The 20,602-nt window shown below is 42.8% G+C and overlaps 1 protein-coding gene across 1 annotated transcript; it reads right to left on the bottom strand.

The window, feature by feature from the left end:
* Positions 1-5,253: 5,253 nt before the first annotated feature.
* Positions 5,254-14,021, bottom strand: IDS (iduronate 2-sulfatase). Its single transcript, XM_039572283.1, has 9 exons — positions 13,833-14,021; positions 13,037-13,173; positions 11,895-12,072; positions 10,939-11,027; positions 9,606-9,806; positions 8,840-9,010; positions 8,129-8,255; positions 6,434-6,607; positions 5,254-6,070 (listed from the first exon to the last, which is right to left on the bottom strand). Exons 1-9 carry the CDS (start codon positions 13,945-13,947, stop codon positions 5,568-5,570), a joined length of 1,695 nt encoding a protein of 564 aa, XP_039428217.1. The 5' UTR covers positions 13,948-14,021; the 3' UTR covers positions 5,254-5,567.
* Between the last annotated feature and the right edge of the window lie 6,581 nt (positions 14,022-20,602).

The following is a 20,602-nucleotide window of genomic DNA, read 5'->3' as shown; positions in this document are numbered from 1 at the left end:
GGAAGCATTTTTTGGCTGTGCAGAGGCTGTGTAGCCTGGCTTTCCTGGAAGCAGGAGAAGAAGTATCTGACAGCAGCAGGGGGTGAGCTGCGAGGCAGTGCAACAGAGCTTGACAGTGGCAGTGAGATGGGAATTGGAACAAAAAGCTGCTGCTCCATTCCTCAGAGAAGAACGAGAAACACACAATCCCTGAGCTGGAAGGGACCCACAAGGACCCTTCAGTCCAACTCCTGGCCCACTCTTCCTAGGGCACTGCAAACAGAAATGGCCTAAACCCAAATCCAGCCCTCAACACTCTGCTAATGTGAATAATTATTTGTGAAGCCAGATTAGAATTGGCATTTTAATGCCATAAGGAGATGCATGAATTGGGATTTTCCATCACTTTCTTGTTGCCAATATTTCAAAGTTTTCCCTCAAGACAAAAATTCAAAAAATTCTGGTTCAAAAACTTGAATTGACACTTGTGAAATGAGTAGCTTCATTTGACAAAGATGAACACTCTCCTTCAGAGATCAAAATTTTTTGTTTTGACTTTATAATTCTCACAAAGTAATTGCATTCCCATTTGTTATAATACCCTTTTAAATTATGTCAAAATTATGCAATATAATAAAAATTGAAATAAAATTGAAGCTAAGGTCCCTGATCTTATCAAAGCTAAACTTTTCAATATAGCTGTCACCAAAGCAATATCTCCACATAAGACAGTTTGATTTAATCAAATCAACACTCCCCTCACACAAAAAAAAAAAAAAAGACTGCAGTCAGATAGTCAGATGATACCTGCAGCCACACTTGCAGCCCAACACAGCAGGATGCTGCAGCATGACCACACTGATGCCATTTGTCCCCACCTTACCAAGCAGCCTCAGCAGAAATCAACCCCAAGGCTTGCCAGACATTTAGGGCAGGGTGACCATGGAGCACAAACCATTACAGGTTTGTAACCTACAGGGAACTGCCCTTCAGTCACAGAGCACACAGGGAACCTTCAGCACAAGTGTGTAACACACTAGAAATTACAGACTTTGATTCTACTATGGCATTGGGGCCAAAAGAAAAGGGCAAGGGTTTTGAATGCATGGATAATGCCAGACTGAGTATACTTGTGACAAAAATCACAACATACTAAAGCAGATTTTCAAAAGTGCTTTAGAGATAAATTCAAAGAACTTACGCAAACAACATTTACAAGGCTCACAGATTCTAAACTTAAAACACAGGAAAAAATTAGAGCAGAAACAGCAAGATCTGAGTTCCCCTAAATATCTGCAAAGCCTAAAACCAGAGTTATAAAATATTTCCCCTCCCAATCTTGTTCTCTTTAGATTTCTGTTCTGTTTTCTTGCTGGATCCTAATCTTTCAGATCATGACTTTATATCTGATTTCACTGTTCATTACATCTTACTGTTCCTTTCCTCTCTGCTCCTTCACTCTACTATCCCACTCCCTGTCCAACTGCACCTACAGAAGCATCTCAAACTTTGCCATTTCCTCTTGCTTAGTCAAAGCTCCATTATAGCTGGGGCCTTCACACACTGCTGGATAGAAATGTTTTTCTGCTACTCAGCACTGAGACAAGTGTTACAGATAGAGGGCAAAAAGCCCTTTTTGCTGCTTCCTATGGTGGATCTCGACATTGGTAGTCTATCTTCTTTCATATGCAGAACTCCCACAGACTTTAAAAGGAGACCTGTACATTTAGGCAGAGAAGAACATTGGAGTCAAGATCCCCCCATGCAGATCTGAAGATAATTTTCATTAGCTAGGAAGTCAAACACAGAGACATAAAAAGTTTTGACACAGAGTCATCTTAACTTGGTTGGGAGTTTCTGATGTGAAAAGCAAGAAGTTCTATAGCCTAGAAAACTGTAAAGCACTGGAAAACCTAGTTACCAGGAGGGCAATTTCATTCTTTATGTAGCGTTTCGCATTTGAACGCTAAGTAACCACTGGAGGGGAAAAAAAAAAGAAAAGAATTACACATTCAACAAAGGAATTCAGCTGCAACTACCAGGCACTTCCCAAGTATACGAAACATAAGCTTTGCAGAGTGCCCTGCAAGCCTGGGTGCCAAGCATGACATTATGGTCCTAGCGCCAGGAACTAAGAAACATCCCTGATATTGAACCATCACGGCCATATCCCATCCTTCGTGCTGCGGAACACTAGTTCCAGCAGGGGACTCCACTTGACCAAGACAACACAGCAGCAAGTCACTAATACATAATTAACATGCAATGTTGATTAATTAGGTAACATCTGACCAATAGCCAGGACTCTCAGCTGCCTTTGCCTGCCTCAGCACACAAACACATTTGCAACTCTCACATTAATCCAAAATGTACACCATTTCCCCCAGCAAGCACAGGCCAAAGGGGGGATTCCAATCTGTTGCACAGCACAGTGTGTAGCTACAGCATTTCCATCTACTCCAGTGTGCACAGCATGCTTGAAATTAGACCCAAATCTTTGCTTTGCAAACAGCATGCCATAAACATTCCTGTAGTGCTACAAAGAACACCCAAACACAGCTACCTCCATTTTTTTTAAGATTCCCATTGCTTCTGCTTTGTACATAGTGTATTTTTTACTTTCCTTCAAAAACTTTGATTTTAGGGTGCTGTGCATCTATACACTTGAAAAAACATCATGAATTATGATTGACTGATGTACAGCTGTTTAGGGACCAAAGTCTTAATTCCATTGCTTACTCACTGCTGTACATTAGCTTATTAACAGAGGTCTGTTTATTGACTCTGCTTTGTACCAAGTGCTTACGGCGACTACTCTGCAGTCCCCAGTGGAGGCTCTCCATACATGTACCACAGGTAACAATTCCTGCTGAGGCAGCATCATGCTGTTCTTCCAGCTGTTCTGGTGCCATCCTGAGAAATAGGGTCAACACTGGCATCTCATTTATTTCCTGATGCTTGGCTTGCAACCTCTTCCCTCTAGAGACAGTGCTGCTCACAAGAGCACTTTACTTTTATTGCTCCTGTTAAGCTCTTCTGTTCTTCAGTGGAGGCTGCTCAGCCCAGCAAGACCCACAGCTCAGGCTCTCCAGCAGAAGCAGGGTTTTGGTTTGCTTGAAAAAACCAGCCTTCTCCCTTTGTCACTGCTGGATTTGCACTTCGCTCACCAAGTTCCATAACACAACTAACTCACATGGCACTTGCAAGAGCAGAGTGGTTTTTACTGCTGTGCCTCTCATCCTCAGAAATGCTCTACCCCACTTCAGCAGCAGGCAGAAGGGCCCAGCTCTCCAGGTGGACTGTAGAAACCTGCTTAGGGACTTCTGCAATTACTCAGGAACGTCCTTGCCCTGAGCTTGCAGATACATCTTGATTCACTGGCTGTCAGAAACAATTCTGTTTCGTGTCTCCCCAAAAGATTACTGGATTTTGATTAAGAAAGGTCAAGGGCAGCTTTTCCCTTTCAATATAAAGAGAATGACTTGAGGAAAAAAATACTCATCACCTAGCACCAGGACTTTTATCTCCACTTGAAAAATTAAATTGCCTGAAGTGATGGAAGGCTTAGGGCAGGGTATGCACGGAAAAGTTTTCATGCAAACAAAATCCTAAATAATTTATCTATATGCTATAATTTTACATCCCCCCCAAAAAACGTGGGGTTTTTTTCTTTTTTTTTCAGATGTGTTAGCAGGAGAACAGAAAACACAAAGCTCACGTAGCCAAGTCTCAGATAATACCCATTTGCCAGAACAATTTTAAATGCACATTGTATTACTGACCCAGCATACCAGAGATTTAGATTAATCCTTAACGCTTCAATACATTCCCCAAAATAACCTTCCCAATATTTGATTTTCCTTTGAAGGAAAGTGTGTCAGAGATATAATTAGCTCTAGCTGCAGACTCCAAATCTCTGCCTGGCACTGCTCTCAGGAAAACACACCTTCAGCCAGTGTGAAATTGGTATAGCTACATTGAATCTGCTACATACAACTGAAGTACTTCACACCAGCCAAGGATCTAAGGATGTATTTGTAAATGAGGGAAAAATACATTTTTACCTGGAATAATAGTGCTGCAGAACACACAGGATCTTGGGCTCAGAAAAACAAATGGCAAGTTCATGAGAAATACACCCTTGTAATTGAGTTTAAGGCACTAAATAACCACTGTCTTCTAACAGAGAAGCAGATGCATGGTGGGTACCCTACATTAATCAGGAATAAGACTGTCACATGGATTTTAATGAAATAAAGTCATGTCTATGGCTTCTCTAGAATATTAAAGTCAATTTATCTGAGGAAGACAAGTAATGGCTGGCTTTTTGTAGGAACTGGAGCAGTTCATTAAGGAAGGTAGCAGGAGTTAACACCATCTGAACAAGCTCTTATTTTTTAAGGTACAAATTCTGAGACTCTCGATTACCAAGACAAAACTGCAGAAATCCAGCAGGCTGATAGAAAACAACACAAATTACTGCCTTCACACTAAAGCACCATGTACCTCGTGGCTGTAAGCACAAAATACAGACAACACTTAAATAAAATACTCAGCAAAACCATTTTTCTCAGATTCAAGTTCCCAAACACATTTACCTTAATGCATTTCGCCATCTGGACATAACCCACAGCATAGTTTAGGACAACTAATGCTCCACATCCTGTGTTGCTAAGTGCTACACAAAAAACTTAAAACTTAAATGGGAGGCTTTTAGCTCTCCTAGTCCAAAACAGAGACTGCCAAGCCCATTAGCACATAGGAAGGCAAACATCCAGGTCTCTGTCACTGAATGTGACAACCCTCAAGTGCACTGAGTAGTTCAACAAGCAGCCAGCTCCAAAAGCTAAAGGTTTCTATCCCCTCTCACCTGTGGAGACCCATTAGGCCAATCCTCAGGAAAACCCACAGAAAAGCACACTGGCGTTACCTTAACCCCCCAGTCTTATTTAGTGTTTCAGTGAAGAAAGTACTCATTTCACACACATTAACTAAAAATTCAGATTCTCCCGCTGTATGAGAAGAAGCATGAATTCCAAATTAAAGCTTTTATTAGAATTATTAAATTTTGGATAAAACACATGAAGTTTCTCTTTGGGCTCTAGTAAGATCTAAGGCTAATGAGAGAAACACCTCAGCCCTTCCCACTACCAAACGACCACTCCAGCCTCAAGTCTCCTAGGTAAAGGGGACAGGACCTGTGTCATGACTTATATTCACTGCACAGCCACTCAAACATGTAAGTTGCTGGTTTTCCACCTTTCACACCAACAATTTCAGCACAGATAATGAAATTTAATTCTTCACTCGCTACAGAAGACCACTGAGATGTTTCACAGTATGGGCCTGATGCTCTGTGTGGCCTTTTCAGAAGTGTTACAAGCTTGTGTTTGAAAACATGGCCGCAGAAGTTCCCTCTGACTACTTCAGTGCAGTAAGGGCTGTAACAAGACAAAGGCAACGGCTAGTTTTGATACAAGCAGGATTTTAATTCAATCCAAGTTGTTTTCTATACAAGAGAAAAGTTCTATACAAAAGAGGAAGCATTAATTCAGCTGCAAGAACAGGCACGAAGAAGTTTCTGAACCCTAATGCTTTAGAAAGCCAAGAATTTTTTTTAAAAGCCAACCATGTGAGGTATTGTTATAGATGTTATAATCCTGGTTTGGGTCAGTCTCCATCATGTACAACTCTCCTGCATGGACATCCTTGAAGTCAGCACTGAAGTTGTTGGGGTCAAACTGAACCCACACAGTGTACCTGCAGTCAATGGTACGCACGGAATAGCCCATGATCCTGATGTCTTTCAGCTTTGGCTTGTCAGAGTTCCACTGGGGAGTGTCTGCAGGCCGGGGATACTGGCTGAAAGCAACAGATTCTTCATTAAAACACCTGTCAGTGTCATCACACCCTTCCTTACCTTCCTCCACCTTTTCTTCAGAGACATTAAAATAGTGGACAATGCTTGTCCCCTCAGTGCACAGCACAACACCAAACGACGTCTCTGGACACGCAGGAGGAACCTGCAGGCCAGCAAGTTCTGCAAGTGTTGGAAACACAGACACCAGCTCCACCACTTTTTTACTTTGCCCTAGAAGAAATAATATCAAAATATAAGTTATGGAACAGAATGGTTGGACAACAACTTTTTCTAATAATTCAGTTGGTGTTTTATTCAAAGTGCTCTGTATTGGAATTTTGGGGGTACCAAAATCAAGGCAATTAAGGGCAGGAAGTCAGCTCTGAAGATGCTAGTATATGCACTTATGATACACTTTTAACAAGAAAATTTTTGCACTTCTGTTTTTCCAATGTGTAGCCTTAGAGACAATCATATCCATTACTTTGAAAAAGAGCTCTTCAGAAGGACAAAGTAAATTCTCAAGGCGGATGGAGACATTATCAAAACCTCCATGTACCCACTGCAAACAAAAAATAAGCACTGCAAATTTACCTTGAGGTGCTGAGCCTCCAATATGGCTAAAAGGGTCGAGGTAGGGGAAGACCCTTGCTCCTTGACTGACAGGGGGAGTTGTCATTCCTGGGACATAAAACATCAGCGGCACGCGCGTAGCAACGTCAAAATTGCTGTATTTTGCCCATTCACCATGTTCTCCCAGGGACCACCCTAGGTGACAAAAAACACAATTCAGAGCAGATACTGGGTTGCAATTTAGTAGTCATTTCTTTTTCACTGTAAATTGACTCTGACTGTTGAGGCCACTAGTCTGTTATAAAGGTTACATTAAAAGGTAAATAACAATCTGTGTTTAGATATAACAAGACTTTTCTCTAATGTGAAAGCTATTTCAACAGCCATCTAAATCTTGCAACTTGATACTCTTTTATAAAGGAAATAATTACACCTTTCCTTATTTCTCCTACTCTAGATTAGAATTAGGAAATTAGCATTAAAACAGCAGAAAAGAGGAATTGGGGTGTGTCACAGTGCCTGCAAGAGTCTCCAGATCAATTCCACAAGGCATTCATTTAAGTTTTGGGCTGCTGCCAGCTCTCCAATACTCCTGTTAACACTGTAGCTGAACATCCCTTGGAGCCAAGGCTGCTCTCTATGCCAGACTGCCATATCAGGACGCTACCCCTGAGGAAACAACAGAGATAAAACTTTTCAGCTCTCCTCTTCCTCTTGAAAGAGATGCCAACATGACTTCCCTCCAGGCAGATATACTGCCAACTTCACTTTGGGGGAAGACAAAGGAACTCTATGACAGCTATGTTAACACATGCTTTTTCTTGATCATTTTGCCAGCCATGGTACTGGAAACACCTAACGTTTACAGTTACCCACAGCAAGGAAAAGAAAAATTCAGTTTACAATGGAAAGTCAAGTCAAAGTGGCAAGTCAGAAGGAACATCTAGAGTCACTTTAGTACTAAAAGTATTAATCCCATTGCTATACAACTCGTAAGAGCTTGTTTATACACAACTGCTCACAGAAGTCAACTCAAATTAACTAAATGTGTGACTCTAAATTGATGTAGTTAATTCACATCCTAACTGGTTTAAATCAGCTAAGACATCTCCCAATTAAAGGGATCATGACAGGGTTATTTTAATGAATATCAGAGTATTGAAACAAGCATTAAATCCTTGACGCATTTGTCCCACAATTCAAATTAAGTTTTTTACTACCAGGATCCAGAGTGTGCAGGATATCAGTCATGAGAGGGACCATATCCCTACCAGTTTAGATGCTCTGCAAGCAGCAATGACAAGTGTAAGAAAACACACTTGAGCAGTTAATGAGAAAGCCTGTTACCCACTGTACCAGATGGCTTTCTACAAATGGTAAGGGGGGAGGAGTGGTGGCTCCTTTCAGAGCACTGTTCCCAGCAAGAGTCACTCCTTGGGCAGGGGGTGGGAATACAGCAAGCTCAGCCTCGTGTCCTGACAGGCAGCCTCATTCCTCACCAGCAATCCTCAACCTGATTAAAGTGCCTGTGGGGGGACAGAACAGTGCAGCCGCAGAAGTCAGTGCCAGTCCCTTCAATTTGTCTCTGAAAGCCAGAGGTACAAGGTATGATAGCTCTGCTGGACATTATAGAAACACACACTGGATTAATATGCCAGCACTGAGTTGTACAATGAAGTTCTTAACAGTAAGCTCGAGAAAAATTTCAATGCTTACCATGATCAGCAGTAAAAACTACTATTGTGTTATTTGAGAATCCTACATTATCCAAAGCATTCAGCAGCAGGCCAACTTGCACATCCAGGTAAGAAACCGCTGCATAGTAACTCTGACGAATCTGTCGCTGCAAGTTAAGAAAACAGGAGAGGAAAAAAAAAGTTTTTCCCCGGACACATCCAGCAGAACCAGGGGGTGGCTGTGTAAAAGAACTAAAGGACTCTACTTGTAAAGCTTTAATTTTCATTGTCTGTAGCCCAATTAATGTCCCAGAAAAGGTAAATTGGGAGGGGGCAGTTAGAAAATTCCACCTCCCAGAAGTGCTTTCAAGCAAAACATTGCAAACCAATCCATTCTGCTTCCCTTCGTCTAGACAGTGCACCTAATTTTGGCATAAGCACTGGAGAGTCAAGGAGAAGTCTTGCAAAAGAAGATACATTGGGTGCTGGCTTGAAACAGATAAACAGACTCAGATAATGAACACAAACACAGCACTGGTAGCTGCTACATACATACCTTCACATGCAAACTGCTGCAGTGACAGTGCAGGTTTGCCTACAGAGCCAGAGGTGACAGCATGCAAGGGAATTCATAATATTTGCAAGTGGTCAGTTGCTGAGTAACTGGGAGCATCCAAGAGCAGCCAACTCCTCCCTTGCATCTGAACAAGTGAAGGCAGCTTGACTTCAGAGCACTGTGTTCACAGCTTACCTGGAAATCATCTGGAAGTGGTCCATACGGGAAACTAACATTTAATGCTTCCACATCATCCCTTTGCCTGATATCCATCCAGGGGTTGTATGCCACAGAAGGTAGTTTCTTAGGCACCCAGGGATCTGGGGCTAATGTGATATTTTCCAAGGGGTACAACTTGAGAAATTCCTTTACAACACAAAACACAGATAAAGACTGTCCTCACCTCTAACATATACTGCGAATTTTGTGTTTAAACAGCAACTATTCTCCCTCACAGGACCCTTTAACATTACAGTTTACAAGGCTTCATTCCCCTTCTGCCAGAGTGTGAAACACAGCCACACTAGTCGTCCCCAAACAATTCCTCAAAAATACTGAGTTAGTAAGTACCCAAACCCAGCCTCCTGTATGTCAAAACAACACTTCCAACACCACTTTTGCTGAAATCAGTAGGAGTTTTGCCACCAAGTCAAACAGGGAATGAAATACAAGATCTTGTAAGGCCTCATTATGTCATACTCCATCAAGCTGGAGCCCATCTCCATGCAGTAGCAGTCACCATGACGGTGGTAGAAGCCTGGCTTTTGGCTGAGGAATCATAATTCATTCTCATTAAACATTCTGAAATGCATAACAGGTGACTCCTGAAGTTACAGCAAATCAAGGCTGGTTTCCAGCTTGCTTTCCAGAAACAGCAATAAAGCATTTGTGGGACCAGCTTTTAAAAGCAAAAGCAACATTTGTCTTAAGTTCCCTTTTCTGCAGGCTCCAGTCTCCTCACCTGTGGGTACCTCAGTGGGATATGTGGTTTGTGGTAACCAACAGCCAGGAAGAACTTTTGCCTGTTGGTTTTCATGACGTTCAGTAAGCGTATGGCCTCCTCCGTGCTCTGAATATCAGGCAGAGTCCCCCCAGGCATTTCTGTCACATTCACCGGGCACACCAAGTTCGCATAAAGTTTCCCATCTTTTCCTCTACAAGTCTTCATGAAAAAAAAAACTCAGTAACTTCTGTTAAATGCAAAGACAAAATTCTCTGTTCCATAACTTTAAAATCAATTTGTTTCTACCAACAAAAGAATGCAACTTCCATGCCTACGAAAACGCAGAAATCCTCTCTAAATCGTCTTGGTAGAAGCCCAAATTAAGTCACATAGGGCAAAAGCCCACAGCTTCTATGATGAATCTCTGACCTATTGGAGATCCAACAGCATTTGGTTACCCTATATATATGCATTTTAATTCCTTCTGATCCCAAGAGTTCATAGAAAGCTGCCTAGAAGCTACTGACTTAATTTCTGAGCAAATGCCAGCAGTGGCTGAAGTGTAATCAGTGAAGAGAGATAAATTAGACTTAACAGTTGCCAGGGAAAGGTGGCCTCAGCAGGGTGTTTGGGAGGGTTGCTAAATGAACATACTTTTCTTTATGTCACGGATGCAAACATTGCTGTTGTTAAAACCAGTCTTTTTCCAGCAGTAAACCCAAGACCAAAGCACTGCCAAGGCTGTCTGTACCCTCATGACTGCAGCTCCTGCTGGGCAGTGTACAGACTCCAACACATGCTGCTAATGCAATGTTTGCATAAAGATAAATCAGATTCTTTTGTGCCACACTTAAGAGTAACAAACACTCTAGAAAACTGGATCAGATTATAAAATTTCAGATTCAAACATTATTTTAATTATGGCCCCTTCTCACTCAGTCCTGAGCTGTTTATCACATTAAGTTCACCAAGACTACTGACAATGTTTCGTCACTAAAGTAAAGCCAGATCAGTTGCAGGTGCAAGTTGACAACTGCACTTTTCAGATAAAGGAATTCATGACCTAGACACAAATTAAGACCATGCTTGCTGATATCTCAGTAACTGAAGTTTCCAAACGCCAATTTAGAAATACCTAAAACATCTGCAGGATGGGCACATTGATCAACAAAACACACATCTGATAACCTAGGCCTTCTTTTAGAAAGCACAGAAATAAAGCATTGGTTAGTTGTTTTCTTGCACAAGGGTGCAGCCTCAAAACCCACAGAGCATAGCCTGTACAAGACACAAAGAACTTGGTTATATCCTGAAAATCCTTCCCTGTTAGAGTGCCACAAATCACACTTACCTTATCATTCTCATACTTTTCAGCTGAAGGATGAAAGGGTGGAATAGACCAACTGTAGGGATAGTCATCACTGTAATTGGATGAAACCCCTGAAACAGATAAAGGTATTAGAAATGCTCTAATAGTTCACTGAACCAGGAAGAGCTCAGACACAAGTTTAACTTGTCTTCAATTGTTCATTTTTCTTTCAAATATGCTAAATGAAGAAACATTTCAAATTAATCTTTGACAACTGAGGAAAAGATAACCAAGAAATAGAAGTCAAAAGGCTTAAGACAGACTTTTTTCCCTGAAATACACCTTTTACTAGTGATGGAGACTCAAGCCTGTCGAAGAGCCTTACTTCAGGGAACAGCAACAAAAAACCCAAAAAGCCAAAAAAAGCAAACAAAAAAAAATTAAAAAAAAAAAAAAATAAAACAACCCCCAGGATTAGTAACAGTCTTCATGCATATCCTTGATTAGCTCTACTATCAACTGAAAGTTTATCTATCAACACAAATTTAGTTCTAGGATAAGGAAATACCAAAAACAGGATCAGTATTACAGTATGTTTCAACTCAGTAGCGTTACTGCTTTTTAACTAGTGAACTAATTTCTTACTGAACTTGAAGCATAGACTCACAGCCTACTAGGAAACATGAAGCATGTACAGGCAGAACTAAGCCAACAAGTAATTTCATTTGTAGCAGATACCTAACTTCCAGATGTATTTTTAGAATGTTAGACTTTATTCCCACAATTTCCAGACAAGATAATACCCATTAGATAAAAGTAATCTAATACACTCATCTCTAACGCCTTGAGACTTAATGACATCCACTGTAAAATCTGGCTTATGACTATGATTTAGCTTCTTAATATGGACCAGAATCACACATCAATACTTAGGGAAGTTTGTGAGACTATACACATCAAGTATTTCTATGTTAAGCAAATGACAATACAAACCATACCTGGATGAAAAACTTTCCCCACAGATAATGTCACATAGCCATTTTCCTTGAAATACTGGGGCATGGTGGAATAGTTTCCAGCATGGACTCTCCAGTAGGAGTAGAAATCATAGAGCCGGGTGGTGTCAGGCCTGCGGCCAGTGAGAAATGACACTCTGCTGGGAGCACACAGGGCTTGCTGAAGAGAAAGACAGCCAAGGAGAGAAATTTGGAACAAAAACCAAAACTCATGTACAAACTGACACAGGCCTAGCTGGGCCATAACCATCTGAAAGCTCAGGAATCACAGGGAAAGAGTTTCGTATCTCTTCAAGCTGGAATGAATAGTATCCTTATTAAGCATATCAATTCCAAACTGCAAGCTTTTAAAAAAGCAAGTCAGGTTCCATAAAGGCAGTGCTTTTGAAATCTGGTTGCTCACATCACACAGAATTAAGCAGCAGTGGCAGGTGGACTGTGCTGATAAAAGCCCACAGTCTAGTTGATCTAGACTGCCTTAAGAATAAAGAAAGGATAATCAGAGAAGGTCTGGGTTACGGTCCAGAGGCCTGACCAATTCTGCTTCAGGGTGACAAAACCCAAGAGTTATTGCTTTGAAGTCCTATTCCCTAGCTGGAATTAGACACAAACTTCTAATTTCTCAGCAGAGAGAAACTTGGGAATGTAGACATGTTATGAAGAACAGTCAAGTGAAGAGCAATTAGTGAGATTTTGAATCGTCTATTTTTAGAACGATGCTTACCACACAAACTGCCCCTTTATAGCAATCTATAGAATTGATTCCCTCAAAAGATTAAAAAGTAAAACAACCTTTTATAAGTGGTAGAAAAAGAGAATTCTAATTTAGTAAAATGGCATTTTTAAGCAGCACTTGGCTGCTAAGAGTGAAAATGCTTCTTGAGTGGCACTCTGCTCCTCCAAGGGCTACACAAATACCATAATTTAAATGCCCTGTTTTCATTTTTTCTCACCTTAGTAAAGATAGGTTCACACACTACAGTTCAGCCCAATCATTTATTTCCTACTGAAAATACTTAAAGTTAGTAAATACTTGCTTCGTCCACTGGCCTGCCTAACACCTACTGTAACAAAGCCAGTAATTATTTTGCATAGAGAAAACATGTTTAAGTCATTTGTCTCACCTGGGCATATGCATTGCTGAACACCATACTTTGAGAAGCAAGTTGATCAATGTTGGGAGATTTCACAAGCTTATCTCCGTAACAGCCCAAAATAGGACGCAGATCATCCACAACTATAAACAAGACATTCATGCCATCTATGAAGAAACACAATTAGAAATAAATTAAACTGAGCTCCATTAAGCAGACATTACTTCATACCTATTTATCAGTTTTTAACCCTGAAATATACCTGAGAACAAAATTAAAATTAATAAAATGAGCAAGATTATCTTTGTAAGGGAATGTAAACAAAGGGATTAATTTTTCAAAGACAGAAATTCTTATTTGATCTAGACAGAAATACAGTGGTTTTCATTTCCCTTCCTATTTCATTGCTTGCACCCTTGATATTTTCTCCAGGTACTACAGACGGCATCTCCTTGCAGCTGCCTAAACAAGGGTGGTGCAAAATAAAGAGGCATTTTACAGGTCTACCGACTACCGAATTCTACAGCCTGCAAGCTTTGAGAGGGGTGCTAAACCACAGGTTAACAACACTGTTGTCTTGTATAATTCTGCTCCGAAGAGATAAAACAATTTTTCCTCAATTAATTACGCACGTATTTTTAAAACGCCCTCTCAAGGCGGCGGACTGTACTGGGGGCTGGGCCCGTGCTCGACCCGCTTGCTGCCGGCGAGTGAAGCCGCAGCCTCCCCAGGGACACACCGAGCCCCTGGGAACACACCGAAGCCCCTCGGGCCCGGCCTCCCGCCGGCCGCTCCCCCCAGCCCAGGCCCCGCCGCCAGCACGAACCGCCGGGGCCGCGCCCTCCTCCGGGCCCCGCCGCCGCCGGGCCGGCCGCGAAGGCATCGCGGGGCAGCCGCAGCAGGGACAGCAACAGGCACACACAGAGCCGGGCCGCCGCCATCTCCCAGCGAAGCGGCGGGGCCGGGCAGAGGCGGCCCGGGGGCGGTGTCTTGAACCATCGCCGCAGCCTGAACCCCGCCGGGAGCGGCCCTTCCCCTTCCCTTTCCCCTTTCCCCTTCCCCGCGCGGGGGCGCCGCGGGGCCCGCGAGCGAGCGAGCGGCCCAGCCCGGCCGGAGCAGCGGCTCTGTGACCCGGGGGCTCAGCCCGGCCGGAGCAGCGGCTCTGTGACCAGGGGCTCAGCACGGCCGGAGCAGCGGCTCTGTGACCCGGGGGCTCAGCCCGGCCGGAGCAGCGGCTCTGTGACCCGGGGGCTCAGCCCGGCCGGAGCAGCGGCTCTGTGACCCGGGGGCTCAGCACGGCCGGAGCAGCGGCTCTGTGACCCGGGGGCTCAGCCCGGCCGGAGCAGCGGCTCTGTGATCCAGGGCTCAGCACGGCCGGAGCAGCGCCTCTGTGACCCGGGGGCTCAGCCCGGCCGGAGCAGCGGCCTCTGTGACCCGGGGGCTCAGCACGGCCGGAGCAGCGGCTCTGTGACCCGGGGGCTCAGCCCGGCCGGAGCAGCGGCTCTCTGATCCAGGGGCTCAGCACGGCCGGAGCAGCGGCTCTGTGACCCGGGGGCTCAGCCCGGCCGGAGCAGCGGCTCTGTGACCCGGGGGCTCAGCCCGGCCGGAGCAGCGGCTCTGTGACCGAGGGGCTCAGCCCGGCCGGAGCAGCGGCTCTGTGACCGAGGGGCCCAGCCCGGCCGGAGCAGCGGCTCTGTGACCGAGGGGCCCAGCCCGGCCGGAGCAGCGGCTCTGTGACCGAGGGGCTCAGCCCGGCCGGAGGAGCGGCTCTGTGACCCGGGGGCTCAGCCCGGCCGGAGCAGCGGCTCTGTGACCGAGGGGCCCAGCCCGGCCGGAGCAGCGGCTCTGTGACCGAGGGGCTCAGCCCGGGCCGGAGCAGCGGCTCTGTGACCGAGGGCTCAGCCCGGCCGGAGGAGCGGCTCTGTGACCCGGGGGCTCAGCCCGGCCGGAGCAGCGCCTCTGTGACCCGGGGGCTCAGCCCGGCCGGAGCAGCGGCTCTGTGGTCCAGGGGCGCACCCACTGTTCGGGGGTGTTCGGGGCGCAGCGCTGCTGCCGCGGTTCCTTCCCGCGTTTGTTCTTGCAGGAGTCTCAGCACCCGCCGCAGCTCCCTGGTGCTATTCAGTGCTATTCTCAACGTTATTTCTTTCTCGTGGAAATAACATCGGGGAATGATGAAATCAAGGTTTAGTATTGAGAGACGGTGTCAGAATACTTCAATCGTATTTGTTAATCAGTTAACACTCTGCTTGTTTTTCAAACAAACGTTCAGTATTTCAGGTCACCCCGATCTCCCGCAGGCCGTCTGCGGGGTGTGCACTCTGCAGAGCGAGGGAGTCGCCAATGTATGAAAAGTTACACAAGCTAAAAAGCTCCTCATAACACTTAAAGTTTCTTTAAGAACTAGTTTTATTAAAAGCTCTGCAATTTTTCATGGTTTCTATCTTTAATTGCGGTAGAGATAATAGATTTATTGTCAGTATTCCTGTACAAAATAAACTCACTGTTAACTACGCAGATGCTTCCCAAAACTGTAAGATTATCAAAGACCAAGACGTATAATAAAGCTGCTCACAGGAAGATTTTAAAATAATTAAAATACTGTGACTATGGCATCCTACACATTTAACAGGTAAACTGATGACAACCAATATTGAAAACAGCCAACATGCACTCATTTGAATGTGAAAACCACTCTGATACATGTGAGGATATGTGCATTTTTCTATTTTAGCAAGTGATAGGTGCACCTTTGAATACAAATGAAAGTTTAACAGTGAAATGTACTGGTAAATATCATTGTCTTTGGGACCAGACTGTTTAAAAAGCTCAAAAAACAACTTGAGAAAAAAGTGCCACTTGCAGAAAACTAATGCATCTCTAATGGGAATCTATAATTTGGTTCTTTCTGTGCTTCAGGACTTTATTGGTTCCTCTTTCTTATCAAAATTAAAAGTTCTGAGACAAAAATGCTCTCATTCGTCACTTTTTCGTCACAGAGAATAGGATAGAAAATAATCTGCATTTCTGCTCTATTAAGATTCATACCTGAGGCCTCAAATGCTCTGTGTATGCACTCACTTACCAGGAACGCTGGCTACGATGGTCTGTCAGAATGCTATTGTTCAGTGGGACGTGTGACTCAAAAGTGCAGTACATTGTGTATTACACAGAGTGTGCATACATATTCAAGCACGTGTACTTCCTCTAAACTATTACAGTGAAGTTTATTTTTATGTGGATCTTACACTTCCTTCCTGCACATGCTGGAAAAGCTTGAATCAAATGAAGAAGACTGTTACTACAAGTTCAGCTACTACTGAGCACACGACATGCAATCAACTCATGAATATTATTCAGTATATTTGATGTTTGCATATTTTGGAATTAATGTTGTGTATAAGCAGTATATCTCACAGGTATCAGCAACTCTCCTAGCATGGATCAGCTGCTGGAAATGTATTGAACATTGCATCCCCAAGTGACATTTCTCTTCATTTGGAGACTTTTTATGCAAAAAGCCAAGGAATTATTTCTATTGCACATGCATTTAATTACCATAACACTTGCCTCTTTCAAATGCAAATACACTAAGTGGTACTTGATACGAATTTCCTGGTTTGCCTAACATGAGTATATAGCAATCTTACTAAGTTCAGTCCACCAGAAGAACAAATTACAGAGGAAAAATCTTTTTCAAACAGCACACAAGTTCTGATGCTCAAAAGCAAGTTGGGATGATGCCAGTGAATAATTGCAGACACTGAAATCACAGACCTTGGACAAACTGGTCTCACAGCTCAGCTGTCCACTCCACCCCGGATGTATGGGCCTTTGAGCAGCCTGTTCAGCTGCTGGGCTAAACCACTGCTGGATGCAGTGTGATGAGTTGGGAGTGTCACAGGAAGGGTTAAACTCTAAGCCTTGGCTGAAGTGGCAATACCTTGTACTGCACTCCTTAGTCACTCTGCTGGAAGTCCCAGGGTGAATGTCAGCCTTCTCCACCTACCACCACCACTGAATATCAAATCCATTTTAAGCTTACCAATATGCCAAGGCACATACCAAAAGTCTGGGGACTTTGCAGCAGTGCTTGCACAAGTGTTAGCAATGTAGGTGAGGCCACCAACATAGCAGCTAAATATCTTAAAATCAACTATTTTCTATGACACACATTAAGACATGGTAAAAATTCAGCACAGCAGTATTTTTAGTGGGAAGAATCCTATTCATAGGACTCTGTAAGAAATGGCTGTACTATCAGACTCATAGTAGATCTTATAAAGTATCATTTCCATGCCTGGGTATGCTGTCCAAGAAAGTTTCCTCTGACAAGGAAGATAAAGTGTGTTTTAAGACTCTGTGAATATGGTCAGGCAGTATAAAATAGCCCAGGTGTTGAGCTCTGCCTGGGAAGGATGTCTTGACTCTTCACGTGTGAAACCTGCCCTTGCACATATTCCCCAATAATTTCACCAGAAGTGGCATTTGGCACAAAAGCAAGTCTAAGGAATTTTTATGCATCACTCAGTAAATTCTAAGAAACCAGATTTTCACAAATGGTTGGGCACTGTGGACAGTTTACTCAAACTCCAAAAGAGCAAAGCAGTTTTCAGTGAATCAATATAAGTAATCACAAATCAATTTTCATTTAATTCTCATGAATTATAGAAAGTGACTAATCTCTACAGGAGGCTTCTGGTTGGCAAATTTATTTATCCTTAAATTGATTACTATCAAAAAAGAACTGTTTTCATTTTATGGACTGCCATGAAGAAAATTTTACAAGCTGCCATGAAGAAAATGAGAGAGAGATATGTTAAAAATATTAACATCTGCATTAATATCTGTATTCTCCTCTGGCACATATGGTGAGGAAGTGAAATACTTATAGCAAACATGAAGCCCTGAGACATAATATTGATATATCTCTAAACAGCATTTTTATCTTTGAAGAATTCCATAGCTGTACTTTCAGAATCAAACCAATCATTCTTTTTAAGCCATGTGTGAACATTAGCACTCAAGGGTAAGCTAAAAACATTGTATCAGAGGCATCTGCATAGGCTTTCAGTTTGTTAACATTCTTATTATAAGATGGTGTCATTGTAGTCCATCCTTGCAGCCTGAATTGCAGAGCTGTGCACTAGAAAATACATTGTAGACCTTAATTAATAACATGACTAATCCAAAAATACTCATAATTATAAGCCTTCATTTCATATACAGTCATTTCTCTAGGTCTGAAGTGAGTCATGCAGATCTGTTCACCTGCAGCATGCTCCCTCTCTCCCCAAGGCCCAGGTCAGTGATCTCACACCATGAGCTTTCCCAAGGACATCAGAACTGTTTCTAAGATACTGTCTAGACTTCTCAGTACTGGACAGTAGGTAAGGTAGATGCCGATATCATCACCAAAAACAATGAATTAAAGGCACACCTCAGTTCTCACATTTCCTGTTTGGGCCTATAAACATGGCAAATTAGACACTGGCTGCTCCGGATCTGATGTGCTGGCCAGAGAAGAGTTGGGTGGATTGAGGAACTGGAGTTCTTTCTGACCCTCCCTACACCCAGTTCAGGAAATGTGCCTACAACTGAGGTACTGCTCAAAGAAATCTCACTGTCCCGAATACCTAGTGAAGGCAGGCAAGCACAGTGCAGAAATAAGAAACAATTTCATGCACATAAGCCCTGACACAGGCAATTTCTCAATTTACATGGTGAGTGCAATAAAAAGATAAGGCCCCCAAACAGGAAAGCCTGTGCAAACAAGATGTCATGTAAGGCTATTGAATTCTTTAATGTGGATAGCTGGCAAGGGTTGGTCTATTATTTAAACATCTACAAATTCTGTTTTGTTTGTTATTCGGGATTAACAGTTGCTCCAGATTTTAGAGGGTATTTTGAATGGCATCCTCAGCATAGTAACAACATGCAGTTGTAAAAAACTCCAAAATAACCTGTCCCCCATTTATTTTTAATAGTGAAATCTACTCCCTCTTTTTCCTCTATACCCTCTCATGGCTGCCTTAGAGGGGAAGTGAATAAGATCATCAGTATCCAGGTATTGCTAACAGGGAGGTCACCTTCTTCTGTTAAGCAACTCTCAATTTCAAAGTTTAAAACCTTGCAATTAGTAATTTGACAAGGACACCAAAGTACATGACTACTTTGGTCTGACTAAGGTGATGTTTTCTGAGTGTAATTCTACTTACAAAGCATGAGAGGAGTCATTCCTGCAAAGGGGCAAATTCTGCCTCTTATGTATGTGCAAACTGTGGGATGCAAAGCAAGTGTCGTGAAGGTGGAAGCACAGGGGAGGATAAACAGGGATCTGTAACTAGGCAGAGCAAAGTAGAAATAAAAATTGCTCAAGGTTAGGATAAAGGGTTTTAGAAATTAGCAAGGACTTGCTAATGAGGATTCTTTTAATGACACATTGTATCATGCTTGACTAAAACAAGAGTAGTAAGACCAAGAGACATAGAACAAACAATTTTAATAGTGTGTAACAGTGCCTTTTTTATAAGATCAAAGTCTTCCTTTCTCTACTATCTTCTTTCTTCACAGTTCACCTTAGGGAACAGAACTCTGAGGCAAAAGATTCAGAACTACAAAAACATTTTTCTCACAACCACTGTAGACATTTCCTGCACTGCTCTGAGTTTACTGTGTACATAGTAGGACACTGGTTCTGTTACTACGTTAGTATGTTCCAAACTCTGATTTGTAAGACCATACAAGGTGACCTACAACTACTCATGAGAAACACTGCTTCACGTGCTGAAAATGGCTAATAACTCCAGGAGCATCCCATCAACATGCCAGGGATGACCTCAGTACACAGCAAACTCCACAGGGGGCCTTCTGGTCCTTGAGAAGCACCACAGTAATTTTCCCAAATCAGTAGGTAACATATCAAGATATAATCCACAATGTGTTCAGGAATTGGTACTACTCTGAGTACAACTACAGGATGGAATAGCTTGTGTCTGGTTACTAAAATAATTATTCTACATTTCATTCTTTTATAAGTGCAAAAGCAGAGAAACCCGGAGATTATTTCTGTCTAACCTGCAGCCTTGATCTCCTACCATAATAAGTGTAGTGTACTGGATCCCAAAGGCCCCATGCTGAATTTACACTTTTAAGCATGACACTTCAGCAAAGTAACTTGTCTGTTCTGGATACCATCATTTTCCCTTCAGTCAGTGAGACTCGAAGGTGTTTTGCAGGAGCTGATTGATGAACAGCTCAAACTAGTATGTCCTTTCCAAACACTCTTTTCCCTATAATTTGTCAATAATATTTTATGGTTCAAAAGGTTCACGTAAAAACCACAAAGGGAGAAATGTGTTCTAGTATGTGTTAGATCAAGTGAATAATGTCTCTGATCACTTTTTATGCAAAGGACTTTCACATGTACCATGAAATGCTCTAGTAGCAATAAGCTTTGGAAAACAGATTTGCTGAGAGGAGGTAGCCATAGTGATGGCAGGGAGCAGCAGGATATGAAAATTCCAAATATCCATCAGAAATTAGAAGGAAAACCAATGTCAAACTGAATATAAATTATAACTTTATAAGGATTTGCAA

Source organism: Corvus cornix, chromosome 4A, assembly GCF_000738735.6.
Source record: "Corvus cornix cornix isolate S_Up_H32 chromosome 4A, ASM73873v5, whole genome shotgun sequence".
NCBI lineage: Eukaryota > Metazoa > Chordata > Aves > Passeriformes > Corvidae > Corvus > Corvus cornix.
This window is presented reverse-complemented; position numbering and strand designations above follow the sequence as displayed.

Coding starts and splice junctions, on each gene's coding strand:
- IDS (XM_039572283.1), bottom strand. CDS start 13,947: ATGGCGGCGGCCCGGCTCTGTGTGTGCCTGTTGCTGTCCCTGCTGCGG. Junction 11,028..11,894: donor GGGGAAAGTTTTTCATCCAG/GTATGGTTTGTA, acceptor TATCTGTTTCAG/GGGTTTCATCCAATTACAGT. Junction 9,011..9,605: donor TCCCACTGAGGTACCCACAG/GTGAGGAGACTG, acceptor TGTGTTGTAAAG/GAATTTCTCAAGTTGTACCC.